Genomic DNA, 14868 nt, shown 5'->3' with positions numbered 1-14868 from the left:
TTTATTTTGTTTTTAACTGGAGAGTCTTGCCAGATATCTTTGCAGTACTCTGCGTTTTTAGGACTGTGAATAACACATTGTATTGCTCTTAAAAGATAAAATACAAAACTTAGGACAGGGAGAATTAATGAGTGTAAGGGAGAAAGAGGCCTTGCAGTAACATGACTAGTGTTTTACCATTAGCTGGTGTAATGAACTCTGTTGGTCTATGCAATCGTGAGAGAATTTGGGTGCCGATGGCTGCTCAAGGTCTTCTCTCACTTCCCCCTCTCCCACCTGCCCTGTCACCCTTCCCCATCGGTGGCCACTTGTCCCACGATTTTTTAGCCAGTCTGATAAGCAAATACTTGTTAGTATTTCCACACGAGAACATTATATTTACCTTTAAGGGAAAAGCTAACAGCTGTGATGTTTCTTCTGCAGCCTGTTACACTAGGACCTTGGTAGTTTCTGTACACGTTTCTGCATATCATGGAGAACAGAAACCCATATCAGCAAACAGTGAAGAAGCCAGGTTTGATGCCGAGTGGGCACCTGTGAGGCATTTCAGACTGGCAGGTGTTTGTTCTGATCTAAGACGCTATGAAGTACATTTTCATATCCTGGGTTATGGAACTGATTGCCAGGAGGGCCGTTGTGTAGGACAGTTCTTGAACAGTCAGGGCGATATTGCAGAGCAGCTGCCAGTATCCAAGTGTTTGATGCCATTGCCAGAGCAGTAGTAAAGGTGATTGATGCGTTGACAGAGTGCAAACGAATTCAGAAGTGCCCCAGGAAATGCCTCTGCCCTATTACCTTTGGCAATAGTTCTGGAGCTATCACTCCACAACCTAAAGCAAGTGTACAGGTCGCAGGTCTGTCACTGCACAAAAGGGAAACGGTGACTCCTCCTCTCAATGGTACAGCATTCCTACTGTCCCCTTTTCTGTCCTGCCACCTACTCTTGCAGAAATAAATTAATTTAGCTCTGTCCTACTCTTTAAAGTGAGTCGTAATAAATCACAGGCTTTGACAGTTTACCTCTCAGCTGGGGAAGGGCATAATCAATCTGAATTTAGATGGCCTAATAAACCAGTGCAATATCCTGAAATAAATATACTGTCAGATATAAACAAAACTTACAAGGTGAACAACCTCAGCCTGAGAATCCACTAGTAAAATGGAAAAGCCTCTGCATGGTGGAGTGAAACAAAAATTAATGTCCTTCCAAGGATGATATATTTGCTTATCTGCTTTTAATAAATGCCTGGATTAGATGGAACAGATGGTTGGTGGCTTCATCTCAGACCTTGAGCTCCTGAGTAGGAAGGAAAATGTCAGCACAGTGATGTGTATAGCAGGACTGGGAAGGCTGTGGGCCTTGGTTAGCACTGTTTGGTGCTGTGTATGTTTACCTGGGAATGAATGTGGTAGTGATCACACATTGGCCCACTTGTCTTCATGCTCCATATCTCAGCTGATCTCTCGGGGAATGGAGGCAGGCTGAATGACATGAGATTACGCATGAATTAGGCAGGAATTAAGTTCAGAGCTGGAGAGGTGTAGGTTTTTTGTTTGCTTTTCTTTTTTTTCTGGCACAGAGCCTGTTCTTACCTTAACTGCTTTCCTTAGGCAGAGGGACCCAAAGCCCTTTCCTCTCCATCATCCTGGCCTGGATGCATGACTACCGTGTGACAGGGGAAGGGAGCTGGAAGAGGCTCCGGGCAGGCTGTGGGCTTGGTAACATTGCTCAGATCAGTTTTCTTTCCTGTTTACCTCTTTCTGCTGTGCTGTTTGCAATGCAGTAGTCAGGACTACTGGGAGAAGAGAGGAACGGTAGCGCTGATGTAATTTATGTTGAGGCTATCACAGTATGTCAGCACTGCAGGCCGTTTCATGCCTTGCCTTTATGGAGCTGCATCTATACATGCTGTGCAGGTGAATTTACTGTTAAACACCTTAGCAACAAAGTATGCCCAAATTTAGGCTACTGGCTGTGGGATTTAGCTCAGAGACTCCAGACAGAGCTCTGTATTCCAGAGGAAGGCTTGTGGGCTGGATGCTCTTCCATTTTCAGGGACTGAGTGATTGCTTGTCTGGTTTATGTACGTTTCATACAGTTTAGCTGTTATGTTGCTACTGCAGATAGTAGGCTGCCAGCCTGAGACTCCTGAAAATGAGTAATTATGGACTGACTCAAAGCTTGATTTTAAGTAAGCATGTTAATATGCAGCCTGATTTTTCAAAACAACAAGGACAGTGGCAGTGCCAGAGGCTCCACATTCTTGGAAACAGGGCCCTGGCTTTATGCACTCGTTTTTGTAAAGCCTTGACCTTAAACATACCTTTCCCCCATCCCTGTGTGCTGGATGGGGGTTACATAGCCAACTGCATTCTTTAACAGGGTATTATTCAGAGATGCCTATCAGAAGAGTGTCTGTCTGCTTTATCAGTGCTCCGTTTAATCAGGACGTACTTAGTCTGCACAACGCTTTATTCGGATGTTTCCCATGACTCCAGATGAGCATAGTGGTATTAAATAGCAGTGACTTCTGCCTAATCAGGGCAGAATGGTAACCTGTGTGTTGCTTCCCTCCCAGGACCTGGTCTGCTCAAGCCCTGTGGAGGTGGCTCAGAAGGTGTTGGTGACTCTGAGGACCTTCCTGGAAAGAAGTGAGGACGCCCTTGTGTGTGACCTCCTCCGGAGCCGGTTCCTGCAGATTCTGCAGCAGCTACTGGTAGAGAGTAGCTCAGCTTCCTTACAAGGTGACTCCCCTCTTGGACTTGGGTCTTGCTATGCAATCAACTAGCAGGGTAGATGGCTGAAGCTATGTAGTCTGGGATGAAGTATCCCTTTTGCCTCTCTCTGTGCTGGACAGCTGGGTGAGCCTGAGTGCAGATGGTTCCCAGGGCACAGAGGCTGGGAGCAGACATCATCTGAATCATTCATGACATAGATCCCCACATGGGATCTCTGATATTACCAGATTTCATAATTCTGTTAAATCTCAAACATATAGCAGGGTTGTGACTGGGGGAAATCTCTCTTTTCCTTCCTGACCCTGGCTCTAGAGTGGGGACTGTTACCCAGTTGCAAAAGGTGCTGTGCAAAGCAGCCCGTGAGGCTGAACTGAAAGGGGGAAGCAGTGCTAGGATGTCCTTGGCTCCCTTGGGATAGGGGTCCGCCACAGCTTTTGCTAGCTCTTGAGGGGGACGCTGATGCTTCTTGCTCTGCCTTGCTCTGTTTGGAAGTTTGTCTGGCCAGCAGCTGGGATGGAAGCATGAGAGGGACAGTGGTTTTGCCTTCTCTCCAGCAAAGTCAGGTAGGCTGGAGAAGAGAGTTGTTGAAGGCAGGAGTGTGATAGAGCATGAGATAAACAAGTTTATGGATAAAGAAGGCAATGCTGTCATCTGCTAGATCTGTCGTGTTTGGAATTGTGCACATCTGGAGTTGTGGTGTCCCTTTGTTGCTAATCTAGGAGTGCCAAGGTCTGGGGGGAGACAGATTGTCCATATCCTGCTGCAGGAATCAGACCTCTTCCTCCAAACCACTTGTGATGGAGACAGGACACTGGGCTAGAGTTTTGTTTTTTTTTTTTTTTCTTTTCAAGATTAGAGCCCTTCTGCTGCATCTGATATTCACAGCTCCACTTGATACCGCATCTTGAACTCATTAGTGAGGGTATTGGCAGCATCCTCCAGAGAGCCAAACACCAGATGCACCCTGGCAACAAGACTTATTCCTAGCACACGGGCAGTTCTCTGCGAGGTCTGGGGCAAAGAACTCCAGGAGGTTTCTTGCATACAGACCTGCCTGGTCCAAAGGGGCTGTAGAGATGAGAATGAGGTCAGGAGGGTATAGCTGTGTGTCTGTGTGGAAAGAGAGGAGAATGCTTTCTCCTCTAACTCACCCTCATTCCTAAGCTGCAATTGTTGGCACACTGTAAGGTAGAACAGTTTGGAGTTCACTGACAAGCTAACCTGCCAGTACCCTTCTTAGCTAACAGGAACCTGCCCATTTTGCTGAGCCTGCTATTCCTGGTGCAGCTGCGGAGCAAGGGCATGAGGGAGCTGGACAGCACAGACTTCAAGCTGCTTCACCAAGGTGAGTCTGTGCATCCTTTTCTTCCAGGAGAATTTGACCTTGGTTGGTTGTTCCGTAAGATGATTAGGGGCTGGCTCTTCATCTTTTGAAAGAAGCTGTGCCTTGCATCACACTTACCATTGTTTTAAGATACGTTCATAGCCAGAGTGTTGCAAAGAGCCCTGGCTACCAGTTTAGGCAATAAAACACTTTTTCTGCCTCTTGCTTTTGCAGCATATTTGTTGTTTGAAAACCCCACAAGGTGGCCAAAGCGTTCTCATGGCCATGACATGATGTCAGAGTCTGTGAGTGGTTCTGGCTCGGCATACGATGGCATTGCTGATGTGCTTCCTGAATCACCCTTCCCTGCCCTCACCTGCTAACACAGGACTGAGGGGTTCAGCCCTCAGAGGTGTCCTGTGAACCAGCCGGCAGGGACCGGCAGCCCAGGGAACCCAGACTTTCCCTGCAGCATGAATCCAGACTGTATTGGTCCCAACCAGCTGCAGGACTTGCCCACTCCACCCCAGAGACAGAGGAGAGGGGTATGTTTGTTTACTGCACATGCTCTGGCCTGCTCATCTGCTGATCCTTAGCTGATGACTTCTCCCTTCTTACTTGGCGACTGGAGATTAAGGCAGGCCATGAATGAAGAATAGATACTAGAGGGGTACTCAGCTGATCCGTCCTCTCATCTCTTTCCTCTCATCTCTTTCTGCTCTGTCAAATTGATTTGTACAGCAGACTTTGAAGGACTATCCCTTTCAATTTGAAATGCTCCATGTTGCAGGGCTGTCTGTGCTGCCCTTGTAAAGAAGCAGCGTTTCTCAGACACTCATTAGCGGAGGGAACTGGGGGCGTGGAAGAAGCATGTCATCTTTATAGCAGCCCTTCTTAGCCTCTGTGACTTCAGAGCACAGCTTGGCTGCTCCCAGAAGTCACAAGCTCCCTTTTCTCTTGCTTTCTGCTCTTTTTTTTTTTTTTTTTTTTTTTTTTTTTTTTTTTTTTTTTTTTTTTTTTTTTCCCAACACAACTCTGTCTCTGCCCCAGCACCCCCTTCATTCCCTGCTTTCCTCCCCAGGCTATGTTTGTGCGGGGAGGGCACTCTTCTCTGATGCAGCCTGCAAACCAGCTTGTAGATGGAAGGTTGTAGGGAGACACGTCGATGTGTGTTTTTTGAGAATTGCTTATTCAGAGTGTGAGCTCTTCAAAAGATCTCCTATGACAGTTCTGCTGAGCCCTGCAGTCCTGGATTTCCCTCCCAGACTCTTGCTAAACACTGTTCCTAAATGCCTGCTGCTTACAACAAGCGTGGCACGTTCATTACTTGTGTGAGCAGTGGCTGTGAGCGTGGAGGAGCACAGCTCTCCCTGCCATCCCCTGCTCGGGCTGTCTGTCTCCATGTGAAATGGGCACATGGCTGCTTATGGTCCACCCAGTATTAGGATCAAACTGGTTCTGTGGAAACAGGTACCATATCTAAGAGTCTGTAGCGCTTGGATTCATTACTGCCCAATGTATAAGCCTTTTAATATACTCCTTTCTGTTGTCTTTTGTTGTTGTTATTTTCTCCCCTCCCCATTATCACCCTCCACTGCATCGTCTTGGTCTGAAGCAGACACTCTGCTTTGTCTGTACCCTGCTCTGTTAAATTTTGCTTCACATTGTGTTGCTCTTGTATGAATTCCCCCCCCACTGGCAGCTCCTTTCTTGTGCTGAGGTGCTGTGTCGTGTTGGTGCCCGTGTTACACGTTCTTTTGTTTCCAGTCAGCAACCTCTGCGGGAAATGCAGGCCGAGAGACACCGACCTCCTGCAGCCATCCTTGAATTTTCTGTACTGGAGCCTTCATCAGACAACACCTTGTAGTCAACAGAGAGGTGAGGCAAGACTGTATTGATTGCCAAGTTAATCTCTGCGAGGCTGAAGCTTGGGCATGAGAGATTGTACACTAACTGCCTCAGCAGGTGAGGTGGATTTTTCCACTTTAGCATCGCAGTTAACAAACAGCACTTTGTGTTTGGGACCATTTATTTATTTATTTTCAGGGCGAGGGCTTTGTTTTGTTTTTGCTGCCTTCTGATAATTCAGGAATCGGCTGCTGGGAGACAGAACCGCCGTATTTTTCTGATTCAGAAAACTCAGCGGTGGGGCTTCAGTGCCTGGCTGACGTATCCTGGTATTGCCGTGGTTCAAAAAATTAAACAATAATAGAGACAGCTATAACCAACCTCCTAGCTGTGTCAGCTGAAGGCTGGTCATTTTATTAGCTGGCCAAGTGGTCGCTCATGCTGCGGGAGATGAATACGGGTGTAGCAGGACAGCCTTAGGTTGATGAGCCGTGGCAGCTGAGGCTGCCTCACCGCAGCAGGGGTGTGCTCTGCACTTCTCTTCTGCTTGTCAGGCTGGCTTAACCTGTGCCATCCCACCAACCTCTCTGATGATGTCTCTCCTACACAGCAGTGGCTGTGCTGCTCTCCAACGTGTCCTTGCTAGAGCTCCTCCAGAAGGTGTTGGAGTGCACCTGGATGAGGTCCTTTCCCTCTGAACCTGCCTACCTGTCGCCTGAGGATGCCTTGCTGTGCTCCGGATGGCTCTTGGCTGCTTCCCTCCTAATTTATCAGCATCGTTACAACGCTGAGGTTAGATCCATTCTAGTGTTCAGATCCAGGGACTGGCTAAACCTTAAAAAAACAAAAAAACAAAAAAAAACACCACACAAATACTTAATTAGCAGGGAAAGTGGTTTGCTTTGGCCTGGAATATGTTTGTCTTGGCTGCTTTACTGCTACACATTATTCCTTTCTGCACCTCTCCAGCAGGACTGGAAGCTAGCATGTTGCTGGAGGATGAGACACAAATCATTTCAGAGTTATGGATGGGCAGAAATCTTGAGGGGAAAAATGCATACCCAACTCTCCTGGTCTAAATCACTTTACTCTTCCAGACAGCACAAAATAAACTTTACAGCTTATCTTCAGGGAAACCTGGGGGTGTGATGCACAGCTCCCATGTTATAAGCTGCTTATTTGGTACTAAAACAATCAATAGTAGAACAGTAACTCTCCAAACCTATTACTGGCAAATAAATGCTTAATATTAGCAAGCTTGTATGGATGTGGGCAGCTGTCATTGTATTTGATGCTTTGCAGTCCAACGACAGAGCTGAGCTGGAGCTGGCAGCTGCTATTACAATGACAGGTTAGAGGGAATGGAGCACTTCCTAAAGCCAACCCAAGGGAAAACGTTGCCTTTTGGAGTAACTACCCAGGCCTGTCTCCCCTCTCTTAACATGGAGGTAAACAGCATGCCATGAGTTTTGAGCTCTGCTTCTGCAGTTACGCCCAGCAGAGCGTGTTCTTTGGTGCACCTACTCGTGGATGATAAAGCCACTTCAAGCACATGGGTGCACCTGCACAGATAGGCAAAAATTGGTTTTCTATACTGAGGGAAGATTTCTTCCAAGAGACCAAACCAGAACAAGTCTGTACCTGTTACTTCATGGATGTGCTGCCTCTGGTTAAGTCTTGCAGCATTGGACTTGCATGGGTTGTCAGCTGTGTGAATGCATGGGAGAACCTGCCTGCCCCTGCTCTGATAACTGCTGTGCACAATTTTTCTTCTTAGTTTTCAACTCAGGGCTGTGTCTGAGTGGTCAGTGTTGTGCCAGTCCCAAAAGGGACTTGCTTCAAGTGGCTGATGTCGAGTTTCATCTTTTGGAAGCCATTCTCTCAGCTCATATGGATCCTTGAAGTGCAATCATTTAGTGGCTTATAAACCTGTTATTTGGCCTCATCAGTACCTTACTGGCTTGATGTGCTATGGTGTGCAATCCAAAATCCTTCTTGCACCAGAGATGTGGAAAGAAATTGCAGATACAGATGGCAAATGGAAGTGGTTGAAGGATGCTTCAGTCCTTCTAATCTCCAACATTTCTAAGCTGCAGTATTTCTAATCTTCTGCTGGAAGAAAGGAGAGAGGATAGGAGGAAGAGTCACTTCTGCTGTTTTCTGCTGCTCAGTACTGCTAAAGCTGCACAAAGCATCCTGGAGGCCCTAGCAGGGAGCCTTTGGCCTCTGTGACTGTGGGGCGATGCCAGGCTGTCTCCCTGAGCTTGCAGTTTTATACAGGGCAACAATGGCTCTGGAAAACGTGAATCACCCACATTCAGCTCAGGTGGGTGTTAATAATGAGGGCTTGACTGGCCCACCCAGCCTTGTGGCATAGCTGTTAGCGTTCCTGCTGGTGGCTTTAGCAGAAGCCATTGGATAAACACGGCTCATGGGTGGAAGGCTACTGAAGCCTTTGGCTTGCCAGTACTTAGACATGCAACCAGTGCCACCCCGTTACAGAAGGTCCTCCTAGCGTTCCTATTGAACGTTCCTCTCTTCAGAAAGGCAGTTTGGACGTCACAATGATGTGCCTTTCCTTTCTGGATCAGACTCCTGAAACCCTGTTGCTGTTCCCCTTTTTTCAATGGTTATCATGGAGTAATGTCTAAGGACTGAAAATACAAAAGGAAGCTTTTTACCTGGTCGAACCATTTTTTCTTGTATTTTATTCTCCTCCAGGTTCACCAGACACTCACTCTGGACCTAACAGAAGTCCTGAATGCAATCATCTTCAGGAAGAAGAAGCCAGTCCTGCTGTTAGGTATTTTGTGGGGATTTGAGTGGAAGCGGTGGTTAATACCATGTTAAGGGCAGCAAGAGAGAACTGGTGACTATGGGATGGGGCGGTGCAGGTGCTGCTGGTAACCTGGAAGCTTTGGGAGTGCATTTTGTTTGCACAGGCACCAACACGCAGGGCAGGGGAGAGAAAAACACTGATACTAACGAGAGGCTCCCTGTCTAGTGAGCATCATGCAGTTCCTGAGAGCTGTCCTGCGGCAGAACTTCTCCTCCTCCCTGCTGGTGATTGTCATCCAGAACACAGCCCAGGGTGCTACACAACCGCAGCCATCACCGCTGGAGGATGCTGCCCTGCACCCCCTTGCCATGCAGCAGGTCTTCTCGCTTCTCGTCAGCCTGCAGAACCTTTTGGTGCATGTCTACCTGCAGGTATATAAAACACCAGCTTTGGGACAACGCCCATAAACTAACCTGAAGAGAAATCACCCTGGTGCAGAAGGAAACGGGTCTGCCTTCTCTTTGCTTCTGCCTGCATTTTCCACCCCTTGCAGACCTGTGATGAGGAGGAGGGAAAATGCTCTTGCTGCAGTTTGTGCAGCATGGTGCAGTGCGAAAGAAGGTAAATCAAGCTACGTGGTGCTTCCTGCTGCTGAACTAGACAGCTTAAACTCTATGTGCTGATGACAGTCTCTGTACCCTATCTCCTGCTCTGCAGGGACCCTGCAGTCATTGGGACTGTGAGGTGGGAAAAATGTATCAAATCCCAGCCCATTTCGTACAGAGCTGGCGAGGTGCTTTGGGGGTAAAGTACCTTAGTTTGCATTTACTCACACAAGTGATGTTGGGCTCCAGGGGACAGTACATCGGTTTACATTTAACACCCTTGAGCAATGTTGCGCTCCTGCCTTTATTCTTTGGAGATTGTTACTTAATTTTTTTCATCTCTGAGTAAGTACTTCTGCCTTTGTCTGGCTCCTTGACATGACAGCTAATTTTCAGCGCGTTGCATCCTGTGAAGGAGATGAAAGCTGTTATTTTCCAGTGCTGCATGTTCTTCAGAGCCTGCCACTTCATGAATTTTCCTCTTGCAATAGCTTTTGACTGTATTTTCTTCTTTGTTGTTCCTCCCCCCCCCCATCCTTGGGATTCCAGAAAGACTTGCTGCTTTCTCAAGCTGTGGTTGCCTGCCTGGAAACCTTACTGGAATACCTGTATGTGAAGAACCAGGATGTTGGTAAAGTCTTCCTGCCCTTCCTTCTCCTGGGTTTCCCTCCTGCAGTGATTTTGGGCTCTTTGATCTCCATCCAATAATGCCCTGGAGCAGATGTTTAATGAGCTTATGCCCAATAAGAAAATTTATTCGTATGCTCAAGGGTAATCTTACGTGCTTTGTGGGATGAAATCACGGTGCTTTGCTCCTCTTTAGCAGTGAGCCTTCACTTTGGCTCTGAGCATCAAGATGTTTTCCAAAAGAAAAAAAGGTCACAACCACCCCACACCCTAATGTGGTAAAAATGAAGGATTTAGGGACCAACGTAATATAGGAATAGTCTGTCAATTCCACCCCAATTTAGCAAACCTTTGGATCATAAAGATAGAAGGGGTAGGAAGGGAGGGAGGAAAGCTATGAATATGATTTGTCTTCCACACAGAGACATTTGGCCCTTAGGGATAGGAAGGGAGAAGAGGGTAGTAAACAGCCTTAGGAAATGGAAGCTGGAAATTCTAGATTTCCAGGGGCAAATGCAGACCTTGCTTTCAGGAGTCCGTGTCAGACTGAATGTATACCACGCTAGCTGTATAACAAAATATGACAGCATCGTACAGTCAGGGGAAGCGTAGACCCTTCTGCTCATTGTCAGCCTACAAAGTAGAGATGTTGTCTCTGATCTTAGAACAGAAAATTAGTTTTCTGTACCCTGACCTGTTCAAATCAGTCACGTAAACACTGAGCGAGAAGGGAACGGAGTGAATGAACACCAGACAAAAGGGACATTGTTGGGAGAGGGGAAGCTGTTGAATAAAAATGTAATACTGCCGATGAATGACAGCCAGTAGCTGAAGGGAGTCTGTTAAAAGGCGTGTTATGGGGACCTTCCACTGATCTGGGATTATGGTAACAAAATGTTTCAGTAGCAGCTGAACCCTTCACTTTGGCTGTCCAAATTCTTGCAGTGGTGCAGAAGCTCACAGCAGTGCTAACAAGTCTCCCAGGTGGAATGAGGGTTTTTAGTATGTTTGGCTGAAAGAAGCAAGAACATTGCAAAGGCTGTGGCCTGGTCTCTGCCTGTAGAAGCTTCCTCCTTTGAGGCTTTCTAAAACCCTCTCTTGGTCCAGAGATTCTTGCAGATGAGCAGAGCGCACTCAGTGCACAGCACTGGTACTTTCTCATTTCCTCCAGGGAAAAGATCCCATCCCCCCCCCCCTTCCAACACTTTACATGATTTTTTTGGTGTTGCTTTACCACAGAAAAGATTGTTGTAGAGGCAATAGGGAGGTTATGCAGGTGCCAGTGGAAAAGGGACCTTTCTGAAAGGGTTCAAACCTGGTGGCCAAGCTGTAACAGGTTTTATCTGCTGACCTGTTGTAGTTGTCCATCCCCTGTTCTCAAACAGCAGTAAATACAAGGTAGTGCAAGTTAACTTTCGTGAGAGATTTCACACTGTCACAGCCAGTGACCTTGAGCCTTACCTCTGCTTATCTTACACGCTTTTAATTAAGAACATTTTCTCTGCTGGTTGTTTGCACTGCTGCCATCAGCCTGGCTGGTCCCTGTAGTACGCTCTCTGATGCAGACCCAGGCTCAGTTCGTGCAGCTTATGTTATAGGGCTTTCTTCATTCCCTGAAGAGTATTCGGCAGCTAAATAAAACCTCTGGTCAGGAAACTTGTCCTCATATTGAAACCAGAGGGTATATTTTTAAATCCTTGGGCTAAAGATATCCCCTCAGTATTTTATGACGTGCACCCCAGGAGAAGGTTTCTCATCCCACACAAGCACAATGTTGGACAAAATGTATTCTGTTTAAAAAAAACTATTAAGCTTTTGTCCTCATGACTAAACTCTTGCCCAAAGAGTGACAGATTTAAAAGCGAGTAAGAACAGAGCAAAATGCCCCCTTGGTGTTTCACAGCTTGGGGTCTAGAAGAGAAAACATGGGTTCAGAACTGGAAGACTCCTTTTGCAGGCCCAGCCTGTCACTTGGCAGATTTTTTAAAGCAGTCTGTGGCTTCTCCTTCTCTCCCAGCACTGCACGTTGCTTCACAGCCCTGGCACCGATTCCTACTCTTGACACTGCTCAACGGGGGCCAGCAATCCGTTCTGCAGCCAGAAATTCTCAGACTCGTGACTTTGGTGAGCAGGGGAGGGGTGGGCTGTGCTCTGTTTTGTTCCTCTATGTTGGTACAGTGCATCTGGGTTGTTTACTGCAACTTGCCTCCTGTACATACACGGTCTCAGATACTACTGTGGTTTTGTCCGTCACTATATTTGTGTCCTGTAATAATTGTACTTTCAAGTGAACTTCCCTTCCACGCTGTGCAGAAACCGACTGCTCTAACTGAGCGCATCCTGTGCTTTTGGTGTTTTTGTAGCATTGTTTTAGATCACCTAGAGCCCCTGGGGAGGAGAGGGAAAGCCTACAGAGAACGTGCGGCTGCCGTTGGCAGTCTGGGAGCATGCTGTGGCTGGCTGGAGAGCAGAGCTCTGCTTGGCATCACAGCTTCTCTCCCAGTCTTTGTCCTTACAAACGTAAATTTTCAGGTCAGGGAATTACCAGTCCGTGACCCTGCTGCATGTGGGGCCTATGAGCAAGAGAGAAAGTGTGCTCCTACCCAGCAGAAACACTGAGGATACTGAAGTCCTCATGGCAGTAGATGAGAGCAAGGGGTTATTAATGTGAACCTTCCACCCCCAAATACATGATGGGTCTGTGAATCTTTGTTATTCTTATTTCACTTTTAAAAGGTTACCTGGATTATTTCAATTTCTTCTTGACCTAAACTAAGTCTAGCTAGACCACCACCACCGTGGATATTTGCACTGGTTCTGTCAGAAGTGGTATAAAAAATCAGGCCTGTGGTTAGGGTGCTGCAACATCCCTTTGCATGGAAGAGGTCTTCCCAGGTGACGTGTCATTGTTGGAGCCTATGGGTTGCTCACTAATGCCTCTCTCGTTCATTTTGTTCAAGTTTGTGAGGTACCAGAGCAGCAATGTTATTTCTCAAAAAGAAATTAGCCTGATTCTTCGGGAAGCAGCAGAAGCCAACTTGCCAGAGCTGCCGGAGGCCACATCACGGGCACTTCACCTCTTCCTTCGTCAGGTAAGAAAGCAATGACTGCTTAGGAAGATGAGAAGGGAGTTCCCTAAGGGATTGCTTCAGCCTTTGATGGGGAGCCATAAGCTTCCTTTGAGGAGGTGATAGTAAGATGATGAGGAAACCTGCAGCTGCTAGCTTGGCCTGCTGCCTTGAGAGATGAGTAGTGAGATGGGGAAGTGAGCGATGCCAGCAGCTGCCTAAGCTGTGTCATCAGCGTTGTCGTGGGCCACTTGATCAAAGTTTGAAGTTTGAAGGTTGCTCTGTTGGGAGGGATGAAAGAACAAGGACAATAATTTGCTGTTGGTCTGGAAATCATTCCTGCTTCCGACTGCACAGGTTCAGAGCAGTCACTGCCAGATGGAGGCAGTGGAGGCAGGGACCATTCGGACCTTGCTGGAGCACCTTTCGGGACAGAGGAGCACCTGTGCAAAACATCAGGACATCGTGTATCCTTTTGCTGGGCTAAAGCCTTTGATAGGAGATGTGAGGGTGGTAGATGTGATAGAGATAGAAAGGGCACTTAATCTGCTGTTCCTGACCGTTTTTCAGCCAAAGGCAAACAAGAGTGCAAAAACTGGTGGTGGTTACTACAGCTGGCTAATTTTGGGATGAAATACTTCATCATCCCCAAATTTGAGAAGACATTTGGGAAACAAGGAGTCATTTGGGATGAAAGACAGCTCTCTGTACAGGGATTGCATTCATCTGTAAGGCAGAGATGACACAATGAAAGGGGAGCAGACCGGGGCAGCTGTGACTTCAAAGCAGCAGCAATTCCTGTGTTGATTTCCCTGGAGGATGAGCAGCCACTTAACCTCCGTGTGCTAACTCACACCGATACGCCTGTAGAGTCACGGCAACCCAAAGATAACTCGTGCACTTTCAAAGTACAGCAGGTGTCCAGAAGCTGCCTGGTGGAGTTACCCTTAGCAGCAGAGTCCCCTGCTGAGCACTGACTCCTCCTTTTCTCCGTGGACGGGAGGGAGGGGTCACTCCCAGGTTACTTTTGGAGAAAGGCAGGGCCTGACGTACGTGCCAAATTCGGCATTTGTTTATTTCTGAAAATGTCCGCTTTTGCCTTCCTGTTTTCATCACGCTGCGTTGCCTCAGACAGGTAGCAGACATGGAGCTGGCCCCAGCAAGGGTTTCCTACAGGGTGGGGGACTTCCTCCATCGTGTCGGTGGGATGGCACCGTCATCAGCCGTGGGCAGGCCGTATGGAGGGTGAGGTGGCTGTTGCTGCTGGGAAACGGCTTGTCTTCACGCTCAACCCCCACGTCATGCCACAGATCTGTGGTGGGGAGCACAGGGCTGTCCCAGAGCTCAGGTTCTCCTGGTGAAGGCTACACCAGCCCCGAGAAGTTCCTCCCTGCTGTGTGGCTGGTCTGTGCGGCAGTGAGGGAAGGCGGATGCTGTTACATTGCCCGCGTGGTCTGGTTGTGCTCACAGTGGTGGCTACCTCAGAGGGATAGCCGTGAGCATTGGAAGACAAAATCCTCTGGTCAACAGCGAGCTTTGGTGTCAGCTTTATCAGGAAAAAACGTCCTTTGGGCTCACCCACATGAATGTTTCCCAATGTTGGTGGGATTTCCGTGGTCTGGGAGGGGGGTGTTGAGTGATGAACTCCTGTCTGCAGTGTGCCAAATGTGGGAACTGCGGTGTCTCACTGGAGTTTCAGCCGGGCTTTCCCTTTGGTTTCCACTCATGCCGTCCACGACAGATGCCTGGGAGGTGTGGCGGTGTCCCTGGCACACATCGGAGACTGAACCCCGAGGAGTACGCGCAATGGGGCGACGGGGCAAGAATGGGACAGGAGACCCCACGCACCTCCAGCGGCTGGTGGAGAAGAAGACAGAC

At 47.9% G+C, this 14868-nt stretch overlaps 1 protein-coding gene across 1 annotated transcript in view; it reads left to right on the top strand.

Annotated features, from left to right (window-relative positions):
- LOC309874104 (coiled-coil domain-containing protein 134-like) overlaps window positions 1-14868 on the top strand; it is a 36735-nt gene that overhangs the window by 17978 nt on the left and 3889 nt on the right. Inside the window, exons 19-27 of the mRNA XM_082752028.1 lie at window positions 2580-2745; window positions 3980-4084; window positions 5831-5941; window positions 6522-6703; window positions 8633-8714; window positions 8916-9121; window positions 9845-9926; window positions 11940-12046; window positions 12883-13014. Of these exons, the coding sequence (XP_082608154.1) occupies window positions 2580-2745; window positions 3980-4084; window positions 5831-5941; window positions 6522-6703; window positions 8633-8714; window positions 8916-9121; window positions 9845-9926; window positions 11940-12046; window positions 12883-13014 (1173 nt within the window). The remainder of the gene's footprint in view (window positions 1-2579; window positions 2746-3979; window positions 4085-5830; window positions 5942-6521; window positions 6704-8632; window positions 8715-8915; window positions 9122-9844; window positions 9927-11939; window positions 12047-12882; window positions 13015-14868) is intronic.

The sequence above is a fragment of the Aythya marila genome (genome assembly GCF_965140915.1).
Source record: "Aythya marila genome assembly, chromosome: 1".
Lineage (NCBI taxonomy): Eukaryota > Metazoa > Chordata > Aves > Anseriformes > Anatidae > Aythya > Aythya marila.
This window is presented reverse-complemented; position numbering and strand designations above follow the sequence as displayed.